General features: G+C 44.8%; 1 protein-coding gene across 6 annotated transcripts in view; it reads right to left on the bottom strand.

Moving 5' to 3' along the window:
• Positions 1-8,877: 8,877 nt before the first annotated feature.
• XRCC5 (X-ray repair cross complementing 5) overlaps positions 8,878-24,823 on the bottom strand; it is a 92,663-nt gene continuing 76,717 nt past the window's right edge. For 5 of the 6 annotated variants that reach the window (XM_005610589.4, XM_005610590.4, XM_070269249.1 and 2 more), the window contains exons 17-21: positions 24,091-24,200; positions 22,389-22,485; positions 20,504-20,571; positions 9,955-10,029; positions 8,878-9,102 (exon numbers count right to left, since the gene is read on the bottom strand). In XM_005610589.4, coding sequence (XP_005610646.1) covers positions 9,088-9,102; positions 9,955-10,029; positions 20,504-20,571; positions 22,389-22,485; positions 24,091-24,200 — 365 coding nt within the window. In that variant the 3' untranslated portion in view covers positions 8,878-9,087. Of the gene's footprint in view, positions 9,103-9,472; positions 9,789-9,883; positions 10,030-20,503; positions 20,572-22,388; positions 22,486-24,090; positions 24,201-24,823 lie in introns of those variants that run through there. The other variant, XM_070269248.1, reaches the window with a different exon arrangement.

The raw sequence follows: 24,823 nt of genomic DNA, 5'->3' as shown, positions 1-24,823 counted from the left end.
ACCCCTGGGTCCCACTTCATGCCCAAAAAGGCACACAGAAGGACAGGCCCATGTGCCTGGGATCAGATATGACCCCGTGGTCTCTTTCCTCATAATAAATAAGAATTCATGATAAAAGGACACAGACACACTGAGGAATAACAGCTGACATTTATACAACACTCTGCAGTTTGCTTCATATTCACATTCTCAGTAAATGCAGAGACACACAGGATTCCTTCTTCACAAGTCAGCAGTCTGCCACGCTCCACTCACACAAGACGGACAAATGTCCACTATCTCCCCATTGAGCAAGAACATCTTCACACACATTCTCTTTTACGTGTAGAGAAGGAAAGAAACTAACATTATTGGGACCCTTCCACATTTCAGGTGCTGTTCCAGGTATCTGACAGATATAAACACACTCTCCAAAGGTCTGCTGACGTGTGTGTGTGTGTGTGTGTGTTCCCAACTCAACCCACCTCCTCTCTGTACCACACCGCTTTCCTCTAGCTCCACTTATTTGTTCTCTGCAGATACAGTAAACAATCTCAGCAGTTTTTACAGGTTGAACTGTGTCCCCCACAAAAGCTATGTTCAAGTTCTAACTCCCAGTGGTCAGAAAGTGATCTTATGTGGAAATAGGGTCGGTGTTGATGTAATTACTTAACATAAGATCCTACTGGAGTAGGGTGGGCTCATAGTCCAATATGACTGGGTCCTGATAAGATGACGCCCTCCAAAACGAATACAGTGGTCCAGGAGGGGAAAGTGTATATGCAAGTGTGCACACCAGGCACAGGTTGAGCTTGTGTGTGCAGTGAGTGTACACATGTGCACGTGTTAAGAGGGTTTGCGTCTGTGTATACATATGTACTATGCATGTGAAGTCAGGGATGTCTTTTTGCTCCTCTCCCATCACATACACACACTCACTATACCCTTCAGTGTCCTCTGGGCTTGGACTATTAATAAGAGTCGTGCACTCCCCTGCCTCCCTGTGCCAGTGGGCGCGCAGCAGTTTATGAGTGGTGATTAAACCTCTATTAGGACACTCATCAAAGCAGCCCATAAACGGCATCTAACTCTGATGCTGTCAGAAGATCCAGGGCCCAGGGAGGTGGAAAAGGGGGAGGGGAATCTTTAAACAAAGGAGCCAGGTGAAGTGACACATTGCGATGTGACCGAGCTGCTGAGGTTCCAAGACTTGAAACACTTTCACACGTGCATGCACGTCTTCCATCTAGAGCTCAAGCTGCTTTTGAGTTCTTTTCTCTTAGAGAGCTTCCCATTCCTCACCTTCTGCTCCAACATCCTGAGAGGCAGCTGTCCAGTTTGTGGGAGAAAACAGGTGGCCTGTTGGAGAAACACACCCTGGACCACAGGGCAAGGGTGGAGCTCTCCGAGTGTCGTTCCTGATAGGCTAGTCCGCAAAGGGCGAGCGGTGTCCATCTGCAGAAGGCACAGCACGGCATTTTAAAGCCAGACAGAGGCTGGTGTCAAGGAGGAAGGAATACAGAAGTGGAGGGGCTGAGAATAGTATGAAACATTTACTGTGCGCTTACTGTGTGCCAAGCATTGATGTGGGTCATCCTCATTCATCCTGACGACCCTGGAAGCCAGGTGCGACTAGCAGAAACCCCGATGCACAGCTGCAGGAACTGCGGCTGAGAACGGCTGAGTAACTCGGTCATGGTCACACAGGCAGGATTTGGAATATAGGCAGTCTGATTCTAGCCTGGGCCCTTAGTCATGACGTTTGGTGGACATTAAGAAGCAGGCTTCCGGGGGAGCAGAGGGATGGGAAAGGAGTTGTGGAATCACCGAACCACACAGACTCCGAGAACCGAAGCCCTGGATCACAGAACTGAAATTCCTGGTCTGTGCTCCTTCCTCTATGCCCCTCCAGCGCCCAGAACTGCCAAGCGTGGGCCAGCCCACGGCCAGCATCCTAGGGGAAGGAGAGCTGCGCCTCCTCAAAGCACGCACCTGAGCTCTGGTGTAGGGAGGGGGCAAAGGCTGCAGAGTGACACAGCAGGCCCTCCCCAGGAGGCCCCGGGCGTTCCGGCAGACAGCAGGAATTGTTCCGGGTTCCACCGCAGGTTTCCGCAGAATCTCTGCCTGACTCAGGGAGGGGGAGGGCTGCAGGGGCTCAAGTTTACTGACGCTGGCTTACTCCGTTGGGAGTGTTACTTCAATTACCTGATTTTAAATCTCAAACACACCCATTACCACACAAACAGCAAAATGGAAGTTTGGAAGGGTGAGGCAACTTCTCTGCGTTTAGCAGCCAGTAAGGGAAGGAACTGGGAGACAGAAACTGCCGGTTGGCTAACCCAGTATCCACTTTCTCCCTCTTCTCCCTGAACTGTCCCAACTAGGATGGCTGAAACAAAACAGATGCTCTCATTTTCCCGGCTCCCTTGCAGCCAGGGTTGGACATGGGACAAATTTCTGTCCAAAGAAGTCAGCTGTTTCAAGACCCCTCTGGTCTTCCCTGATAACTAGGCAGCTTCAGCTGGCGCTGCCCGTTCCCCCTCCTTTCCTGCTTTGAATGGGAACAAGAGGAGGGAAAGGCTGAAAGAATCCATCTTCACCCCTGACGTTAGTGAGCCATGGAATCCCCTGCAGCTGCCTAGACCAGACTTCTTGCACGTGGGAGACAAAGCCCTACCTGAAGCCAGTGTTGGTTGGCATTCCCGTTATTCACAGTTCGAAGTTCACATCTGTGCCACGACACCGTGAGGGCAGCGGACAGGCACCTCATCTCATCACACCTCGAGTATATTTTCTAACATTTTAAAAATTCAGATGTAAACTAAAATGGCCACTGGCTTTCTTTTCTTTCTTAACATAACTAATGGTATTTTTGATTTGGAGAAAAGATCCCGTGAAACGGACTACCGGACCCATTGGGTTTCCAGGTTCTCCAAAGATCATGTTGTCCTTCCCACTGCCTCTGGTTTGCTGGTACCAAACAGAGGGAAGGATGGGAGAGTGAGTCTTCATCTCCAGGGACAAGAGTCCACAGACCCACTTGAATTATCACAAGCCTGAGCAAGCCTCCTGCTGCTCAGAGAACAAGCTTCCTTTGAAATGAACACGTAAGCCATTTATACCTAAAGATGTTTATGCTGCTGGTAAAACTTTTCCCCACATTGTCTGAAGTGTCTAGAATACCCTGGATTTGGATTTCTGCAGCAGTCTCCCAATTTTGGGTCTATCTGATGTTTGGAACAGTGAAAAGTCACTCTGGTCAAACCCTGGGAGTGACGATGGAAACAAGGCAGACAGTCTGCTTTAGTAGGCTGCCTCCCAAGCCTGCTTTGAAGAACACCACAAACTCTCGCCTTTTTTCACTCCCGGTAGCTACACCATCACCTTGGGCGACCTGCAAGGTGAGTGTTCCAAATGCCCGAGGTATCCTGCTGCCACTGTCCACGTCCCACAGCCCTCAGGCAGAGGCCCTTGGAGCTGGCCTGAGTGTCTCTGTCCTGTCCACTGGGAAACCCTCAAGCCACAGTTACTGTGGTTTTGGATTATTTCTCCCCTTGTAGTAAAGAGTCAGGAGTGGACTGGTATGTCCATATTACTTTACAGAGAGCTCACTCCTCAGCTCTCCTTCTCAGAGGGGAGTATATTCTACCGCATTCATCTCATCTGGCCCACATCAGGCCACAGGAACTTGGTGTTGATAAAGACGGTTCCGGGTGTTGCTAAAGCTGTGGAAATGACAGGTCAGACCTGGGACAGCTTCTTCTGGGCTGTCAACCCCTATCATACATTCCCAGGAGGGGCTGGGGGATTACACCACTTGGCATCAGAAACACCTGTGACTCCCTTTACTCCCATCCTCTGCCAATTTCTGTCACTGCAAACTGATAAGAAATGGAACCTAGTTTTCAACTTTTATTCTCACGAGGATAGAGACGAAGTCATGTGCCCATTATACAAGATCATCTAGATGTGCCAGGGACGCATCACGCCCTCCCTCTGCCTCTCGGCAGGGCTGTCTGTAACCCGTGTGGGTGGACCACCCAGAATAGACAGGGGAATCCTTTCCTGTTCTCAAAGTCTCTGAGTTTCCTCAGCAGGACACAGAGTCTTAACACTAGTCACAGACCCAGCACCCTGCGAAACACACAACAAAAGCCACTTGGCCACATGGAGTGTGAAAGCATCTTTGATGGTGGGTTTGATCTTGTCCCCATTCCCCTCATGTATTCAAATCCAAGTCCAACAGCTTGGAATGCAATTTTAAAATTACGAGCAATGACAAATGTGTCACACACGCTGCCTTTTGTGCCTTCCTGGCCAGGCTGCTATCTGCAGTCATTCTCAAGAATAGAGCTCATTTCTGTTCTTACTTCTGCAGGGCAGTTACACGGATGTTTGATTTTGGCCACGGGGGAGGCAAAGGGCTTTACCATGACCTAAGGAGGAACAGAGGGCAGGCCCCTGCATGTGACTGATTTAAGGCTTAAACCAGAAGGCACATGATGCAGAGACGACTGGATGCCCCGTGGGCAGCCTGTCTCACCCCTGCCCTCCTTGAAGCAGGTCATGGTTCACAGCACTTAGATGCAGCCCCCTAAAATAACCAACTCCAAATGCATCAGTGAGAAACAGAGAGTTCCATGAATATTTGGTGGGGAGACACAGATTCGCCCACCACCCACCCAGGATAAAACTAAGAATAAAATGCTCCCCAGACATCTGCACTCCCTACGCCCCCAGCTGCCCTCCCCTGCTGCTGCCCAGGCACTCTTCTGTCTCGTTGCCCGCTCCGTCTCTACAACTCTGCCCTCATCTGTAACATGACATTCACCAAAGGCTGGCAATGAGCCAGAGCACCAGCACTACCCTCTCTGTTGCTCCTCCAGCTTCTCCCCAGGATGTCATCTTCCTCCTACACTCCAGTCCCCACCTTGTCAGCACAGGATGTGCTTGCTAATCCAATGATAACCCTGTGAAGGCTATGATAATTCCCAGCACGCTGAAAAGGCAAAAGGGGTCAGGGAAAGTCAGAGACCCACCCAAGCTAAGACATGATGGAAGGAGACGCCTACTAGGCCTGTGACACCCCCAGTCGGTGGTCAGTGACCTTCCCCCCCTACAATGCTGCAGTGCAGAGGCGCACGGGCCTGGAAATGGGAAATGTGAGGCTATGAAGGGGGCAGATGTCTGGGGCGGCTTCCTCTACACCCCAGGAGGCACCTGTTCCCCTTATTCAAGCAGCTCCTACAAAGCCATACACAAACCTCCTCTGACCAAGAAGAGCCTGTCTTCTCCCAGGCCATCCTGCCCACAGACGAAAGACAAGTGATTTCACGATTCTGCGGCTTACAGAGGTCAAGGGACTTGGCAAGGCCACACAGCCGTTAGGTGCTGCTGACATTAGGATTAATAAACCGGGAGTACCTAACACACAGGTGAAGCACTGAGCCTTCTAAGCACTGTGCCCTTATGCCTGTCCAAGAACAGAAGGAAGTCTAGTCTGGGATTATGTTCAGATAGCGAAAAGGGGCATTTCCTTCCCTTCCAAAATACCAAAGAAAGCCAACATTGTCTAAGCAGGGACTATCCACTCTGAGTAGGTGGACTGACCTATCCGGGGGTGAAAGTATGGGGGAGGAAGCCCCCTCCCCACCACCCAGCTAATATTCCCCTGACCGCTACAGGGAAAAGGACTTACAAATTTGACCGGTGACTGGGCCATATTTATCAGGTGCCATTAAATAGGTTATACGTTAAACTTCAAATGCATTTCTACTTTCTGCTCCATGCCGCCAGCCAGGCAAGGAAGCCAAGGCCTACTCTTTCTGAGCAGGCCCAACAAGATGCTCTTGCTCTGCCCCAGGCTTGGCAGCCACTTGGTGGCAAGATGTGGGTGTGGGAGGCGGACTGCAAACCGAAGCCACGAGCTACAACCTAGCTGTTCCAGGGATCTCCTAAACGAGCGGGTACGGAAGCACTATGCTGCTTCCCCTTCTGCTGTCTGCTCCCGTGTTTTCAGCGCCAGCAGGGAGTTAACAGGGGAGGGCTGGCTGACAAGGCAGGATATGGCCATTCCTGGGTTCCTGGCTTTGATACTCCATTTAACATGATCAAAACCTAGAGGGACCGCATAATTTATCACCCACATCAGGAGGACACTTCTGAGAGTGAGAGAGGACACTATTAATTATGCCAGCACAACTCCCACGTAAACGGGGTGTGCGGTCACTCATCGAAAGTATCAAAACCCACCTTGGGCCCTAACCCGCTACCTTGACCACAGAGAGACCTTAGTTTTCATATAATAACTAGATAAGGAAACCTAAGTGCAATAGCAACAGATAATTATGAAACTCAGCACTGCAACACTCAAGGTTCTAAAAGAAATAAGACAGCAATAAAGACAGGGAGCAGTCCCATTAAAAAGTTCTGCCCATGCCTCCTGTGTGGAGTGTTCATAATACCACAATGCTGTATTTACGTAAAGCCTTTGTAGTTCACAAAGTACTCTCAGGGGCACGCTCTTCCTTAACAAGCCTGGGAGGCAGGTACAGGTTCAGCATCTCGACAAAGGCCACAAGCAAGCAGCAGAAGCAGCACTCGAACCCAGGATCTCGGTGAGCCTACTGTTCTTTCCGCTACCCACACTGCATCCCCTCACAGCATCTACTCTGAATGGGCTACGAGCTTGTGTTCTGCACCTACGACATCTGGGGAAGAAGAAAGGGACAAGAAAAAATGGGGCCAATGGGAGACAGTGTAGCAAACAGAGTTTGTTTCCTGAATCACAATCAGCTGCAAAGTCAGTCAGCAGCACTGTGCCTATTCAAAATGTAAGCATATCCGTGCCCACCTATTTCCGAAACCATCCACGACTAGGTAATAACCTGCCTATCCGCAACATGGTTTTCCGAGGAAGTTTCCAAGAGTCTAAATTTTATATGTAAATTACCTGGCAAAGGACAAAAACCCAACATTTCAAATAGTGGTTCGTAATAGGGGGCGGCACATACCCTTGAGGGGGCATTTGGGTTGTGATGGGGGTGGGGCCCTCCTTTATCTCCACCTTCTCTATAAGTCAATACATTTTGGTGACGTAGAAGACCAAAGGTGACAGGGCCGATAGTCAGTGACTCCCAATTCCCACACAGGCCTATCATTTGCAGGACTAACGGGCTCCTGAGGCCCCACCTGTGGCTGACTGATAGCCGAGTGCAGCCTGCTGCTCTCCCGGGCCCCAGAGGGTAGAACACCTGGGAGTCCTATAGATCCACAAATCTCACTTCCTGGAAATGGGGCCTGGGTGTGTTCCTGCAAAACACGATGCCCTTACTCAAAATGGCCCGCTCTGACCAAGTCGACACAGCACGTATGTATACTGTGCCTGCAGGAAATGGATTAGAAATTACACGGCTAATTCAGTCCTTTGTGTCCCTAGCCTGTTACATTCATTTCTTCCTTCAGGTATTCAGACAACTGAGGTAAAAGTGGGGTTAAGGAAGCATGAATAATCCCAGCATGTACAACATAAATCAAAACATATCAGAAGTTCTAAAGGACTAACTTGATTTAAACTTTCCCTGGTTTGACAGAAGAAGTGATGTTTCCAAGAGGGAATTTCCCAAACTGCCAGAGACAAGGGATGCTTATCAAGGCCATTCTCACTGAACTGATTCCTCCCGCCAGGAGGATCTGATGAGAATAATGTAGGATTTAGAGAACAAAGTTGTCCTCTTGATTCTATGAACTGTCTTGGTTTTATCCTAGTCATAAACATCCCTTGGGCTTTAACTATTCCATCAGACTTTAAGATATGGCATCCTTCGTTGGGGCTGCTTTCAAAGGGCACCTGCATGTCAAGACTAACTCAAATGTGCAAAGTATCAAGGGGATCACTCTTCTTTTTCTCTCCTCAGCTGACTGAACGATGTTCTGTCGTGGAGCTCCATTTTCAATCAAAGCACAGAGGATCTGTAATTCTCAGCACAGTACTGAAGAATTCTTTTGCAGACAATCAGTAATGAACAGCGATCCACAGGAGGAAGGAGTCATTTATACCTTTAACATTATGTTTGGAAAATGAAGTGAATCAGTAACATTTACGGAGCTGCTGAGACTATGGGAGATGGGGCATCACAAAGTTTGTGACACCAAGGAAGGAGAAGTTAGAACCTGGGGAAGGAATGAGGATAGGAAACAAAGTAATGGTTTTGCTATTCTGTTATTTTTGGAAAGGAACATCATCCAGAGGGAGAGGAAAGGAGACGGGTAGAGACGGGATAGACTGGGAAATTAAGACATGCTTTAACACAACCAAGCTTTCTCTCGGTGAGACCTGCAAGTGGAGAGCAACGAAATGATAAAATTCTAACTACTGCTGGTGAATTTCTCACTTTCTGTTTTTGTTTTTTTTTAGGCTTCACTGGTATATCAGAGGCTGGGCCAAAAGCGCATCTTTTCTTCATGTGAACACCACTATAACTCACTGCTTAAAATGGGTATGCAGGGCCACTGTGCTCCCCCTCCCACCCTGCTGAGGGAAAACCACCTCCACATACAGCCAAAGTCATGTGGTGACTAAAAGGCTTCACTAAAAAGAGAAGTGGGTCAACCTTTATCTACGATTTTCCAAAGCCCGCTTTCTGTTGGTAGGGGACAAATGCCATCGTCTGATCAGCCTAAGTTGTGGTCACTGTTGGAGACCAGACAGCGCATGACCCCTCCTGGGAGGACTGGGAGACTCGCCAGTGCCCAGGCCTGAGCTCTGGAGGAGGGAACTTCATGAGGGCTGCAATCCACCCACACACCAGGTCAGGATGAAATCCATTTCCCAGAAACTTGAGAGCACGCGCATAATATCCTGAGACCAGTAAGACCACAGAAGTAGTAACACACTGATGAGAAAAGAACAATGACTTTTATATACTCATATGGGGTCTAACTATCCCTTACACAGGCGTACATTCATCGCACGAAAACTGGACGATCCACTCCCACGTAACCTGCAGGGACAATCTTCAGAGCCTCGGCCGCCTCCAGGCTGATCTGTACAGAACTCCCAGCACAAGAGTGACGGCAACTCTCGTAGTTTCTCCACACATCCACGACCTATATCAAGTCCAGCTGCAGACAGGAATGACATATTTAGAAAGGAACCAGGGCCCTTTCAGACTGCTCCTTTTCTGGGGAGAGAGTTCAGTGACAACAGCTCCCTTCACTGGGGGCATGCACAGGCCTGCAGACCCACTCACTGCTCACGACCGAGCGTCTCCTCATTACAAGACTAAGAACTTCTCCACAGACAGGATGAAAGTGCTCACTAGACAGCTGTCACGTGAGGTTTGAAGGTGGGAAGTTTCCAAACGTGAAGGATGCGTATAAAAGCCAACACGTCTACACAGCCTCCCACACAGATGCAGTGTGAGGTCCAGCAATCTCCAGAGGCCTAGCAGCCTATTCTGTTTACATTTAGTTAACTGAGAACATTTAAGAATTAGGCTTCTTAAAGGCTGTTTTTATTTGTCAACCCACACAAATTGCAATGTTCTATCACTTATTTTGGTTGAGAGTAATTTCAGTAAATTATGACATTTTGCTACTTAAGGAATAGCCTCCCCAGCTCTTTATAGTCCTTCAAAGGAGAGGATTAAACTGAATGAACAATATAACTAAAACCACAGAGCACAGAAATTTCCATTATGAAATTACCTATCTGATTACATTTACAATGGCAATAAATAATTGTGTAGGGAGCGTCTGGTAGGTTAGAAATTAAAAGACAAATAAGAAACCAGTCAATGACAAGCAGCCTTTGTAGCTGTATTTACAGCTCAGGCGAGTCCGTTCATCAGGGCAGCTGGTATATGTGAAAAGACAAATAAGAAACCAGTCAATGACAAGCAGCCTCTGTAGCTGTATTTACAGCTCAGGCGAGTTCGTTCATCAGAGCAGCTGGTATATGTGAAAAGCACTCACCAAATCATCCACATCACCACCTTCTTCAAATATGGCTGCTGCATCTTCTTTTGGGTTTTCTCTGGGGGCCAGAAACTGTGAATAGAAAATTAGGCAAGACACCAAAATAACATTTTTGCCTCTTTTGATGGAGGGAACAATCTGCTAGCGTTGCCACAGGCAAATCTAAGAAGACTTGCTTAGCTCTCACTTCAAATAGCCCAAAAGAAACATCACTTTGACGTACGTTCCTTCATTTGGCTCTGGAAGAGAGGACCAATTTTGAGGTTGAATGGTCCATACTAACCAGTCACCAGAGAAAGTTCTTATAAAGAGGGAGGAAATGACATGGCTCACCAAGGCAGTGACCACGTGGAAGGTGCCACGACAGACACTGAGGACACCTGATATTCACATTCGTGCTTCCACAGGGGAGGGGATATTCGGGCTCATTCGGGTTAAGAAAAGAACCAAAGTCCCAAACCCAGTAGGTCTCAGTCTCTTCTGAAGGGAGCATAAGAATCAAGGGTCTGAACTTAAAGATTATAATTATCTATTCTTCAACTCCACTGAGGACAAAAGAGTTTGTAAAAGGAAGGACTTCCTGTAAGAGATGTGAAACAGAAATGCATGAGCTTGGGAAGTGTTCAATTTCTTTTCTGGAAATCCTTCAATTAGTGTTAGGAATTGTTTGGAAACAGGAAGGTGGAGGAGAAAGGTTCTAGTGTCTGTGTGTCCAGCATCAGTGCCCTAGACCCGGAGCCTCTAAAAGGCAGATACACAGAAAAGCGAGGGCTGGAGTTGAAGTGTGCAAGGATGCAGGAATGAAGCTCACACTTTAAAAGGGTAGTGAGCGCCCCTGAAAACTATCTGCACACTCCTCTTCTCCATCCGGTCCCTCTGAGAGATAGCAGTGGGGACGCTTCTCCTTTAAGGCATGTGGTGACGGCATCTAAGAGCTGGGTTCCGTAACCACTTGTCCATCCTAACACTGGAAGGTGAGGTGGTAGCACAAGGGCTTAAAACGGGAGCAGAGGCGAGCCTGCGGGAGCGAACGGGAGGTGGAGGTGGGCACGCCTCTGGGTCAGCGTTCCAGGCTCAGTGTGCACGGACTGAGTGTGTGCTGAGCGAGCCTTCCAGTCCACGTCTGCTCTCCTGCAGCTGTCTCCCCCCGAGAGGGAGAGGTGTCGTTATACTTCTCTCACCTTCTCATCATGAAAACACGGCAACAACTGCTTTCCCTACACATTCCTGTTATTTATGGTACAATGGACACAATCAAGGGCTGTGAAACGTAAGGTTTAGAAACAGACTAAAATACGTCTCCTTAACAAATCACCAAAGTCACCCTTTATACAGGCTGTGTGCAGCAGGTCTCAGGAAGCGGGCACTGCGCCTCCGTCCACTCCTCAGGCGCGAAGCCTCACACAGTAAACAAAACAGCACTGGCGGAGGCCGTGTCTGCAGAACTGGGCCCTGCCTTGGTTGGTGGCGTGGACACGGCCACGACGGTTTGTTTGGTTTTGACTCAACCTCCCTCCTTGACTATGTTTTCTTCAGTCAAAACCACCTCACCATTCATTAACTTCCATTTTGACTGAGAGATCAAGGATTTCTCTTCTAAGGACACTGATGGATCTTTCCACAGCCCTTTGTTGACTCTAAACTGGACTGCGTCCAGCGCTAGAAATCAATGGTGAGAGAGACAGAAAACGCTAGCAATGGGGCCACAGTCTGGAGCACAACTGTAACACAGGTTCCGCAGTAATTCTATTTATTTATCCTGGTTGATTATTAATAAAGATATCTGAGGGCCACATGCAGATAAATGAATGAGGAATCCACATACATATTTGCATACGGTTTATGTCTAAAGATTAAACTCTGTTCTATCCTAGATTCCCAAATTAAACTTTATTTATGATTCTCCTATTACCACTATTAAAAATGATTTTTATTTCGTTCCTCTCCTCTCCTCCTCATTGTCATTAACCCCCACATGATTTTCCCTACGTCAGGAATATATGGATAAAGGATAAGCCGTCCAGCTGGGGTGAAGAGAATACAAAGCAAAGCTGTGCCCTGCCATAAACCATGGTGGGGCGACGAATGACCTGCACCTTGCAAACACAGACACATTCCATGGGCTCAAGGGACATGGCAGGTACTTTTGATGAATCTAGAAAACCCCTGATGTTTTGGGCACACAGCCCTACGAGCTCCAATCCCCATCCTCCCCAGCTGCAGAGCCCTTCACACTGCAACTGCAGGATAAATTAAGAGAGGACCGTCTGCACCGTATGATCGTGGTCTTCACAATTAAACACAAACGGCACATCTCGGAGACTACGCCCGATTCCTAGGAAGAGCGGAGCAGCAGCAAACACACTTTCACTCCCATCAAGCACTGAACATCTGCCTCTGACGTTCCTGGCAGATCTGCTGCACGTCTCTGCATAAGCAAATTATGGCTAAGAGCTGGGCTGCCAGCCATCATCCTTCCCAAAGCCCCAGGCAAGGCTGATCTCTTACACATATCGCTCATCATCTGAGTTCTTAGCTGCAAGTCATTTCCAGGCTGTGCAGTGGCGGGGAAGCCAGACACACAGCACAGAATCCCATGATGGGCCTGCCTCCTCAACAAAAGCAACAGATTCTCTGACAGCAGCAGAAAGGGGTAGGAGTCAATTCTCATCTTTTCTTGTGTTCTTTCCCTCTGCAATATGCTCAAAGCACAGAGAATAAAGAGAGGACTGTGACTGTGCGACATACTCCCCCTTCCTCAACCACCGTCGTTCACCTGGGCTTACCAAGAGCGAGCCTCCTGACTTGGAGATCGTTAGGGAATGGATACACTGCCACCTTTCAAGTATAGGAAGTATAATCCTGGCCACAAGCAGAGGAATGGAAACAATAACCTCTGTACAGAAACTTCCAGCCCTATCCCTCCATAAGACTAAAAGCTCGGTTTGGGCTCCCACCCTTACCAATCCCCAAATTAAAAACACAAGGCTTCCACTGAGCTGATTCCAGCACCATCAGGAGATTCCAGAGAATGACCCAGAATCCAGATGGTCAAAATTATCAGGAAGAATAAAAGTCTGTGTGCATGTATTTCATCTAAAATGACACAGATTTAGGTTTCATTAATGCCACCTGTAGCTTCTTTCATGCTATAAAGGCAACATAGTGCCACAGAGAAATCCTGGAAGCCAGTGTGGGAGAACAGAGCCATAACCTCAGCTCTGTCGGGTCCTCAGTGACCCTGGCAAGCCACTTGACCTTTCTACAACTAATTTCCCTCAAAAGTAAAATGGGAATACTACTGCTTACCCTCTCTATCTCATGGGCTGCATTGAGTCTCGGATGAAATAAAGTATACAAAAATGCTTTGTGGTGCTGTAGGTTTCATGTTCCAGTTCCTAGGAATGTACCCAATATATGCTCGCCCAATGATATGTACAAGAATATTTGTAGTATTTGTACTCATAATTGCCAAAGTTTGGAAACAATCAAATGCTCATCATCAGGAGAATGGGTGAATAAATTGTGGTGTACCCATAAAAGGGAGTACTACATAGTTATAATAAAGAATGAACAACTCTGACATCATGGATAAATCATAAAAGGGATGACTCCAACGATATGGAGGTTAGAACAGGAAACACTACTCTCAAGTGTCAGATGACGGAATAGTGGTTACCTAGGGGGACGAGGAGGTCTGACTGGGAAGGGTACCAGGCAGCCTTCTGGGGTGATGGAAATGTTCTATATTTTAACTTGGGTGGTGGGAACCCACATATATGAATTGCACATTTAAGATTTGTGCATTTACTGTATGTATGTTCCACCTCTATAAAAATTTAAAAATTCTATCTTAAAAGTATCAAGCTCTCAAGCCAGCCCTGATGGCCTAGTGGTTAAAGTTCGGCATGCTCTGCTTTGGCAGCCTGGGTTCAGTTCCTAGGTGCCAACCACACCACTTCTTTGTCAGGAGCCATCCTGTGGTGGCAGCTCACACAGAAGAACCAGAAGAACTTACAACTATACACAACTATGTACTGGGGCTTTGGCGGGGGAAAGAAGAAAAAAAGAGGAGGAAGATTGGCAACAGATGTTAGCTTAGGGCAATCTTCCCCTGCAAAAAAAAAAAAAAAAGTATTAAGCTCTAAATAAATATAAGGAAACACTGTGACATTCTCACTATTGCTTTTCTTGTACAAGCATATGGAACAACACAGGAGATGTAAGGCAGAAAAGCAAAGTGGAAAAGAGCGAAGGAAAATATCATGGAATCCAACAGGGCCCAGCAGTTAGAGAAAACTGTTCTCAAGAAACGATTCTTAAATTTTATCTCATAATCCTCCACATGGCTTTGAGATCTCTTACACACTCACACATAGAAATCTGGTTGTATTCTGGAAGAGGGAGCTTGAGCATCTTTCTTTATGTAGACGTGGCTGGTGGCATTCTAAGGTGGAGGCATGGAGAGGTGGTGTCATGGTGTGGTGGAAATATGACTGTAGTAGGAATGAGGGGACTGGATTCTAGTCAATTCTGCTAGCCACACCCTTGCTGTGCAACACTGAACAAATCAACTTCACCTCTCTAGACGGCATCTGTAAAACGACCAGATCACTAAGCTGGAGCATCTGTGATGCTAAGGTGGAAAATCAATACCTGTCAACAGCAATAAAGGAGGCTAGATTAGGCAGCGACAAGGAAAGTAAGTGCTAGAAAGACGATTCTTCCCCATAGAGTTTATAACAAACGATTACTTAGACAGCTCAGCGTCTTGGAATCCCGTGGGAAACAATATCCCAGAGGGGACAAATCCTCTTTCCCTCTGCGTTCTTAAGATGGAGTAAAAAGAACAGAGGACTGGGGTCAGTCCTGCAACTGGGTTCCCGGCCAGTGACTTATTACAAGCTCTCGGATGTGTCATTTTACTTCTCAGGGCCCTGAATTTCTTCATCCAAAAAAGAAGGAGTCTGGACTAGACAGAGTTTTTCAGGCTTTGTTCCTTGAGGTCCTGAAGGTTCTTCTGAGTTCCCTGGGCATGAGGAATCCCAATCGATCACTCCACTGCCCATCAACTGAGCAGCGCCACCTTAATCTATATTCTAGATAGAATGTTAGCCCAGGGCCAATCTTCCTAAAAAACAAGTCCCTCCAGACAATGGCAAATGGCTCCCAGAAGCAGAACGCCTCCTGGTTGAAAACTACTGTTCTAACCCTAACAAAGGGCAGCAAGAAGAAACCTGAAAAACACAAACCTTCTTGACAAAGAAGATAAACTTCAAGTGAAGAATGAGCACATCCTGGCCTCTACAAGTCACAAGTAGACATAACGTGACTATCTAAACTTACGTCATGGAGGAACTTTCTATTTCCGCAGCAGGGTTGACTTCCCTATATTTCTCAAAGAATCAAAAAATGCACACGTTTCTAGAAAAAAGTGGAGGGAAATGGCTCTCCTTCAGATATACAAGTGTAAAGTTATGATTTAATTTTTATTTAAAATGGACATCCCTGGATAATTATTTCCTTTTAAATCATCAACATTTAATAGCAAGAATCTGACAGCTTGCTAATTCTAAACAACTTATGGTAAATACCTCGAAAGAGTTTAAATGGACTGTGAGGATGGTTCTTCCATCTCTCTAATTATAGTGAAGTTTCCTTAATTGATTATGTGGGAAGTGACCAAACTTAGCTCTTGCTTGGACGGCAATGTCAATGTACATTTCAGTGCACAGTCAAAAACGACCACACTTCCCTAGCTTGGCTGAGAGAAAGAGCTGAAGTATGTCTCTCCTATAAAAACCACAGGAATCGGCTTCCTCGAGCCAGATCTCATTCAGTAATTCTCCCCATTATCATCTGTACGTGAACTCTCCCTTCTAAACTTCTCTCGAAAAATCAACATGGACCATTTAAAAACATTTTTAATACAAAGGATTAAATTTTCACAATGAAAAACAAAATCAGGGGTTCATGTGACATTGAACAGACACAAACATAATCTTGCAAGTCAGACATGACAGCGTGTGCACAGAAGGTGAACCAGAGTACCAGACTCGACTCTACTATGTTTACTATGTCCTCTCCCTCGTCAAAGACAGTGAAGTGTCCAGAGTTGTCTTAAACTACAACTACTGAACTCCGTCCTGCTGATAGTACAATCAGGTAAGGACACCACCCCATACTTAGTCATAACTGAAATTCCTCTCTGTAGCTTAATTACCAGACATTAAAATTCCTGATGGTTAACATGATCATCTCAATAGATGCAGGGAAAGCATTCGACAAGATCCAACATCCATCTATGATAAAAACTCTCAATAAAATGGGTATAGAAGGAAAATACCTCAACAACATAAAGGCCACATATGACAAAGCCACAGCCAACATCATACTCAATGGGGAAAAACTGAAAGCCATCCTCTGAGAACAGGAACAAGACAAGGGTGCCCAGTCTCACCACTCTTATTCAACACAGTACTAGAGGTTTTGGCCAGAGCAATTAGGCAAGAAAAAGAAATAAAAGGAATCCAAACAGGCAATGAAGAAGTGAAACTCTTGCTGTTTGCAGATGACATGATCTTAGATATAAAAAAATCCATCGGAAAGCTACTAGAAGTAATCAACAATTACAGCAAAGTTGCAGGGTACAAAATCAACTTACATAAATCAGTAGCATTTTTATACTCTAATAACAAACAGAAAGAGAACTCAAGAGCACAATCCCAAGAAAAAGAATAAAATATCTTGGAATAAATTTAACTAAGGAAGTGAAAGATCTATACAATGAAAACTACAAGACTTTCCTGAAACAAATTGATGACGACATGGAAAGACATTCTGTGCACATGGATTGGAAGAATAAACAGTTAAAATGTCTATACTACCTAAAGCAATCTACAGATTCAATTCAATGCCAATCAGAATCCCAATGACATTCTTCACAGAAATAGAACAAAGAATCCTAAAATTCATATAGGGCAACAAAAGACTTCAAATCGCTAAAGCAATTGTGAGAAAAAATAATAAAGCTGGAGGCATCACAACCCCTTACTTCAAAATATACTACAAAGCTGTAGTAATCAAAACAGCATAGTACTGGCCCAAAAACAGGCACACAGATCAATGGAACAGAATTGAAAGCCACGAAATGAAACCACACATCTACAGACAGCTAATCTTTGACAAAGGAGCTGAGAACATACAATGGAGAAAAGAAAGTCTCTTTAACAAATGGTGTTGGGAAAACTGGACAGCCACATGTAAAAGGATGAAAATAGACCACTTTTTCACGCCACTCACAAAAATAAACTCAAAATGGGTCAAAGACTTAAACCTAAGACCCGAAACCATAAGACTTCTGGCAGAAAATAAAGGCAGTACACTCTTTGACATCAGTCTTAAAAGGATCTTTTCAGACACCTTGTGTTTTCAGACCAGGGAAAGAACAGAAAGAATAAACAAATGGGACTTCATCAGACTAAAGAGCTTCTACAAGGCAAGGAAAAACAGGCTTGAAACAAAAACACAACCCACCAACTGGGAAAAAATATTTGCAAATCATATATCCAACCAAGGGTTAATCTCCATAATATATAAAGAACTCACACAACTCAACAACAAAAAATCAAACAACCCAATCAAAAAATGGGCAGGGGATATGAACAGACATTTCTCCAAAGAAGATATACAGATGGCCAATAGGCACATGAAAAGATGCTCATCATCACTGATCATCAGCGAAACGCAAATCAAAACTACAGTAAGATATCACCTTATACCTGTTAGAACGGCTAAAATAATCAAAACAAAAAATAACAAATGTTGGAGAGGTTGTGGAGAAAAAGGAACCCTCCTACACTACTGGTAGGAATGCAAACTAGTGTAGCCCCTATGGAAAACAATATGGAGATTTCTCAAAAAATTAAAAATAGAAATACCATATGACCCAGCCATCCCACTACTGGGTATCTATCCAAAGAACTTGAAATCAGCAATTCAAAGAGACCCATTCACTCCTATGTTCATTGCAGAATTATTCACAATAGCCAAGACGTGGAAGCAACCTAAGTGCCCATCAACTGATGAATGAATAAAGAAGATGTGGTATATATATACAATGGAATACTACTCAACCATAAAAAAAAGGATAAAATCGTCCCAATCACAACAACATGAATGGACCTTGAGGGTATTATGTTAAGTGAAACAAACTAGATAGAGAAAGATAATCTCTGTATGACTCCACTCATACGTGGAAGATAAACAAACATGTGGACAAAAAGAACAGATTAGTGGTTACCAGGGGAAAGAGGGGGCACAAAGGGTGAAGTGGTGACCTATAACATGACTGACAAAGAATAATGTACAACTGAAATTCCACAAGGTTTTAAACTGTCATAACCTCAATAAAAAAATAAAATAGAAAAAAAAAAATTCCTGATGGTTAGGTTCTGTGCCTTTAAACTCCAAAGAAGATACTGCATGTGCAACACAAAACAAACCTCAGACAGCTTGCAAGAAGCACATTATCCCTTCTTAGGCTTCCTTCCTCTCTAATATTCTGGATTCACTTAGTTGTGACACCTTTGGTTAAGATGCACTGCTAAGAGGAAAAACTACCTTTTAGATCAGCGTTCCCCGCTTCCTCCAGAAATAGTAACATGGACTCAACCCTCACTTGGATGATAGATCTTTTTTTTAAACACAATAATAACTAAAATTAAATTATTAGTTGACTTATTTTACTTGTTTAGCAAAAATGGATTGATAAGCCTTTACCCTATGTGACGGCTGATTTTATGTGTCAACTTGGCTAGACTATGGCGCCCAGTTGCATCAAACACCGGTCTAGATGTTGTTGTGAAGTTATTTTGTGGATGTGATTAATATTTACAATCAGCTGACTTTAAGTAAAGATTAAAGATTACCCTCGATAATGCAGGTGGGCCTCATCCAGTCAGTGGAAGGAGTTCTGCCTCAAGACTGTATCACAGAAATGCTGCCTGAGTTTCCAGCTTGCTGGCCTGCCCTATAATTTCAGAGTGGCCAGCCCCCACAATTACGTTAGCCAATTCCTTAAAATAATCAACCTCCCCCTCATCCCTACACACACTCACACACACTCTATTGGTTCTGTCTCTCTGGAGAACCCTCAATGATACAGCCCAGTTCAAGGGGGAACTGCTACCGTGCCATTGTATAAAGTAATAAAGAGAAGTAAAACCAAGCAGTTAAATGACATCCTCACAGCCCTGACTGCGGCAGAAGTGGGCACAGACAGCATGGAACCCCTCCCGAGACAATAATTGGCATCTTAGAGTATGCTTCTAAAATTCCAGGATCTTCCCGAAGGCAGGGACCATCTCGGCTCCTTAACAAAATGCTTTTGCCGGGCAAAGTGCTTAATAAAACTTCTATATTCTGACTGACTTCTCTCCCAACAATACTATGGTTTCTGTCAAATGTCTTTATTGAGTTGCAAATTGAAGGCATTTTAATTTGGCCTGAATTTAGCCATAGACTGAACATTTCCAGCCTGTTCCTGCCATGCCATCCCTTAACAGATTCCTGCCGCCAGCCCCAGACCAAGCTGTCCCTCAGCCGGTGCACAGTTACCTTTGAGGCTCCAGCACCTCCCGCTGCTACCTTGTAACTGTCGTTTGCGCTTCTAGAGGGCAGGGACGCTGTCTTATCACCCGATCTGCAGTGTCCAGCAGAGAGTAGAGGTTCAGGACACAACTGACAGCTGCCAGTGCCAGCAGGGCGGGATCAGTCAGCGACTGTAAGTTGAGGCTGAATGCTATGCACATGCTTTCGAGCTATTCATTTCATTAAAATTTCATCACAAACCTGAGGTATAATGAAGGACTACCGAGCTAAACAACCACAGGTATTTGACTCATAGCTGAATCCCATTCAATACTTGTACACCAGACAGACAGGCCTTAATTTAACTATCTGTGTTGACCTGAAGCTCATGGGGTCTGCATACATGGGGTCTCTTACTGAAAATGCCTGGATGCACCTCATGCTGGAACACTAGTGTTTCTCTACTTCGCCACATATTACAATCACCGGAAGGGCTTTAAACATTCAAAACCATGCCAAGGACCCATCTCAGACCAAGAGTCTATAGGGGAGGGGGAGGGGGGCCCGGGCATCAGTATTTTTTAAAAAAAAAATAGCTCCCCACATGACTAACGTGTGGCCAGGGTGGGAATCACTGGGCTGCAAAGACTTCATAGTCTTTCCCAGGGTCTGGGCCAGGCTTGGTATGCTCTGTGGACTCCCTGAGCTCTAGAGCTAGGCAAGTTGGGATTCCAGGTGAGTTCTAGAACCATGACCATGGCCTATGGAAAACTAAGATTACAATTCCTCCCATGAGGATGCTACAGTTGAAGCAATTTGCATGTTGGCTGAAACTAAGAATGGGTACACTAAATTAGATAACCTTAAAATTGAACTTCTCAAGGAAGACTGGGCATCAAGAAAAGAATATCCATTGCGCTAATTCATCTAAAGACAGGGAGTTATTCCTCAATACCTTTTTGGCTTCCTCAGCTGTGACAGAGCTTCCTGAGGCTTCATCTTGGGTGATGAGAGTAATTCCATCTAAAAAGTAATTCACAGAGTAAAATCCAAGTACAAAGAATCAATTGCAACCCACTTTCCTCTCACCACACCTCTGCCCGTCTCTGCACTGGAGAGTTTAAAACCAAAAGATACTCTTCTTCATAAAAAATATAAAATTATAAAGGCACTTAATTTACACCGTTCCTTCCATCTTACATTATCCTTTCTCCTATTTTTGCTTGTGTAAAATAAAGGCCACGTCTTAAATGCTACCTACAGCATGAAGCCTTCCTTACTTAAATCCAGATAGAAATAATCTCTCCTTTAGAATTCTCAGATCAGTTTGTTTATTCCTTTGAAATGGCTCTCATCGTATCTTATGCAAATATAACTATTTGTATAAATTTTATCTCTCCTAACAGGACTATACTTTTCTCCAGGGCAGGGACAAGGTTTTATTCATTTTTATATTCCCCTCGATCTAGTGCACAGCAGAAGCTCAGTAAATAAATGATAAGTGAATGACCGTATACTTTGGCCCAAATCCATTAGGCACCCAATATGGGAATCTGCAGACATTCTGACTTCTAGTAGTGTTATTGGCTATTGATGGAACAGCAAGAAGGCTGGGGTCGGGAGGGAACACGCGCTTATCATGGCCATGTCTATCATTTAGTACACTCCATCAGTTTTAGCTCAGTGAGAGCAAATTACAGAAGGAAAATCTACCCTTCAGTTTTCTCTTCTTACGATTTTCTCCTGCATCAAGTGTCTGACACATGAAATGCTTCCGGAATAGCACATGCATTTAACATCTGTTTGTACCTATAAACGGCATAGGTCACGTGTATTCTCAATAGGATAAAAGCTCTCAGAAAATATCTATCTTGTATATGTCCTGTAGGTTTCTTTTCAGCAAACAATTATGCTGGAGGCATTCAATAAATACCAAAACCAATCTCTTGCATCTACTGGGTTGGCAGCAGAGACACAAAAGTGATTTCAGTAAGCCTCATTCACCACCTATTCTAATTGCTGTTGCTCCCCAGTGCAGAAGTGGGTTGAAAAATGAACTGTCACAGAAATGGTTGCCTGTGTGATGAAAAGCTGCCTGCTAGAAGCTGGATAGATAGGCATGGAACTCCTTTATACAGAATTTGCACAGAAGGAGGCTGAAACTAATTTTGGGACGCTACTTCAAGTGAAAAGTTTCACAACTTTTCAACATCGTTTTTATAATATGTATTTTAATAGGTAATATCTTATACTTGGGTTCTGAAAGAAATTCAAGTCAGGTTAAAAAAAAATGAGCAAAAAGCATGAAGGAAATCAAACAGCAAGCCTACAACTGAAAGAGTCTGTGTGGCCTTCTTTCTAAGCGTAATTTGCATCGGTCACTGTGAATAAGCAAGGCATGAGTGGCACTGGTGCATGAAGATGCTGGTCTGCTGATACGAAGCCCAAGGACATGGTAACGAAAGGCAGCAGGAGGGCAACGTGGGCGAGGTCAAGACAGTGTCGTGCACCCAGCAGGACTGAAAGGGTCTAACCATCTGAGAAAGGGGGCACTGTTGGCCTCACAGCTTCTTGCAGTAAACAGAAAGGCGCAATCCTGGAAACACGTCACGCTGCTCAAAGCGTTTAAGATGGGGACTTATATGTTTACTTATTACTTATCATTTTCTCTTTATGCTTCTTAAGCAAGATTTTTAGTTCACTGAATCCTGAGCATTTCTCAAATCCACATGGAAAGTCATAGGTCGCCCATAACACATCACACAATATAATTTATATTTAGAATTTATATTTAGAAAAATAGCATAACTACTTGAAGAAAATGACAGATGATACCTTACCCTGAATGACAATTTCCCAAAAGTGATGTAACTGTTTAGCTTCCACCCTCTCTCGAAGGGCTCGCAGGAAACTGTTGAAGCGCTGCTCTTCTGAGGACTGCGGGGCGGAGGAGGCGGCAAGTCAGGCACGCAACAACGAGTCACCCCCAGACCACAGTCCTACATACCCCGAATCCACCGCATTTAGAAAACAACACAAAATGCTCTTCTCTGGTAAATGGGGAACTGGCACCTCAAATTTCAGCCGTTTGCTGGGAGCTAGAAACCCTTCCATCTGTGGAAGGTACAGAGCTTCCCAGAGCCACACGGCTTTTTGGCGGCTGGTACTTTGGTTTTTAACCTTTAATATGGACAAATTCAAGGAAAGACAGAATAATTTAGTAAATGCTCATGTGCCCTCACCCAACTTCAACGATGACCCACTCACCCAGGCTTGTTTCAGCTACACCTGTCTTCCCCCACAGCCCTCAGAACGTTTTGAAGCAAATGTCAATCATATTAGCTTACCTATAAATATTTCAGTAGGTAACATCTAAAATACATAGAAACTCAAAAAACAAAACCAACTCACAAAATATGGGAGCAAATAACCAGTCAGAATTCACATTTTCCCAATTATAAAACTTTCTTTTTGTTTTTCTTTCTTTTTTCCCCTACATTTTTACAGTTAAAAAAGGTCTCTACATTAAGATTGAATGATATGTCTCTAAAAGTCTCTTTTCATCCTCCCCCTTTTTTTTTTAAAGAAACCCAGGGACCTTGTACTTTGAAGGACATGTGGTGGCAAGAGTGCACAGAGTATTACGAGATACTCCATCTAGCCCAGGGCAGCGCTAAAAAAGCAATGCAACGTCGCCACCATCTCCATCTTACCAAATCCTTCTCCCCGTGACTGTGGCTTAGTCTTACGCTGACTTGACTGCCAAAATTCTGTCTTTTATCTGCAGGGTCTTTGGATCATCTACTTTTGAATATTTTATTCTATTCTAATTTTAACAATTTTCTCATTTTCTTATCATTCTTTGTTAAGTACCTAAACAATCCAAGAATTAATTTATTCACTCACCAAATATTTAATAAACACCCACATAGAACATACACTACAAGTATACCCACGTTAAAAAATATACTTTCTAATTTAAACTTGCTCACTTTTTCCTAGAGTTTATGTATAAAAGCCCAGAAATGAACTGGAAGATTTTTATAAGTATTTTCTAAAAACTCGTAACACAAACAAAAACCTACACAAAAGATGGAGTGGGGTGCCAAGTAATTAATTTTCAGTGTTCTTTTTTTCTGGCATTCAGATCCCTACTCCTGTCTTCACAAAATTCTTCTCAATAATCACAACAGTATACATTTTCTATCAATCTCCTAAAATAGCCCATCCTTTACAATACTGACTGGGCCACCAGAGGTTACAATGGAAATTTCCCTGGTTCCCCAAATAGGAATCATACAGCCAGGGCCAAACGGTGATAAAAAGCTAACTCCCAGGGGTAAAACACCCCACTCAACGCCCATCTCTCCTCCCCCTAATGACACGGATAGAAATGCGTTAGTCGTTTCCACCTCTCTCGGCACACACGTTATTCACAGTGACAGCGGTTCCTTTCCAAGCCCAGCTGATGCGTGGAGTGTATTCTCTCCCTGTGACAGTGCTCCACTGCTGAGGAAGAGGGTTAGGCCAGGACAGCGTTACCTCAATGGCTTCTTCCCGGAAGACTCTGATGCAGTCCATGCTCTTCATAAAATACGGTGTCTCGTTAGTATCCAAAAACTGTTCAATGTGCTTTATCAGCTGGTGACTCGCTAGAACATAAGGAAATACATTTATCTTTCTTGACCTGAGTGATGCTCGTTAGAGAGTGTCTGCTTGTGTGCCTCTAAGTACAAGTCACAGTTCACGAGCCTCACGGGCAGTGAGCACGGAGCCATACTTCTCTCAGCAGGGTGGGCAGGAAGGGGAGGGGAGATGCAGAATGCTGATTCCAAAAGTCTGTATTTGACAAGTTTGGGTACTACCTATTGACACTTGTCAAGAAATAAAATTTAAGGGCCGGCCAGCTCACGTAGCAGTTGAGTTTGTGTGCTCTGCTTCGGTGGCCCGGGGTTCGCCGGTTCAGACCCTGGGTGCAGACCTACACACTGCTCATCAAGCCATGCTGTGCCAGGCGTCCATCATATAAAGTAGAGGAAGATGGGAAGAGATGTTAGCTCAGGGACGATCTTCCTCAGCAAAAAGGGGACTGACGGTGGATGTTGGTTCAGGGCTAATTCTTCCTCAAAAAAAGAAAAATATTTTTTAAAGATTGGCATCTGAAGTAACATCTGCTGCAATCTTTTTTTTGTGTTCTCCTTCTTCTCCCCAAAGCCCCCCAGTACATAGTTGTATATTCTAGTTGTGAGTGCCTTTGGTTGTGCTATGTGGGACG

The sequence above is a fragment of the Equus caballus genome, chromosome 6 (assembly GCF_041296265.1).
Source record: "Equus caballus isolate H_3958 breed thoroughbred chromosome 6, TB-T2T, whole genome shotgun sequence".
In the NCBI taxonomy this organism is placed as follows: domain Eukaryota; kingdom Metazoa; phylum Chordata; class Mammalia; order Perissodactyla; family Equidae; genus Equus; species Equus caballus.
This window is presented reverse-complemented; position numbering and strand designations above follow the sequence as displayed.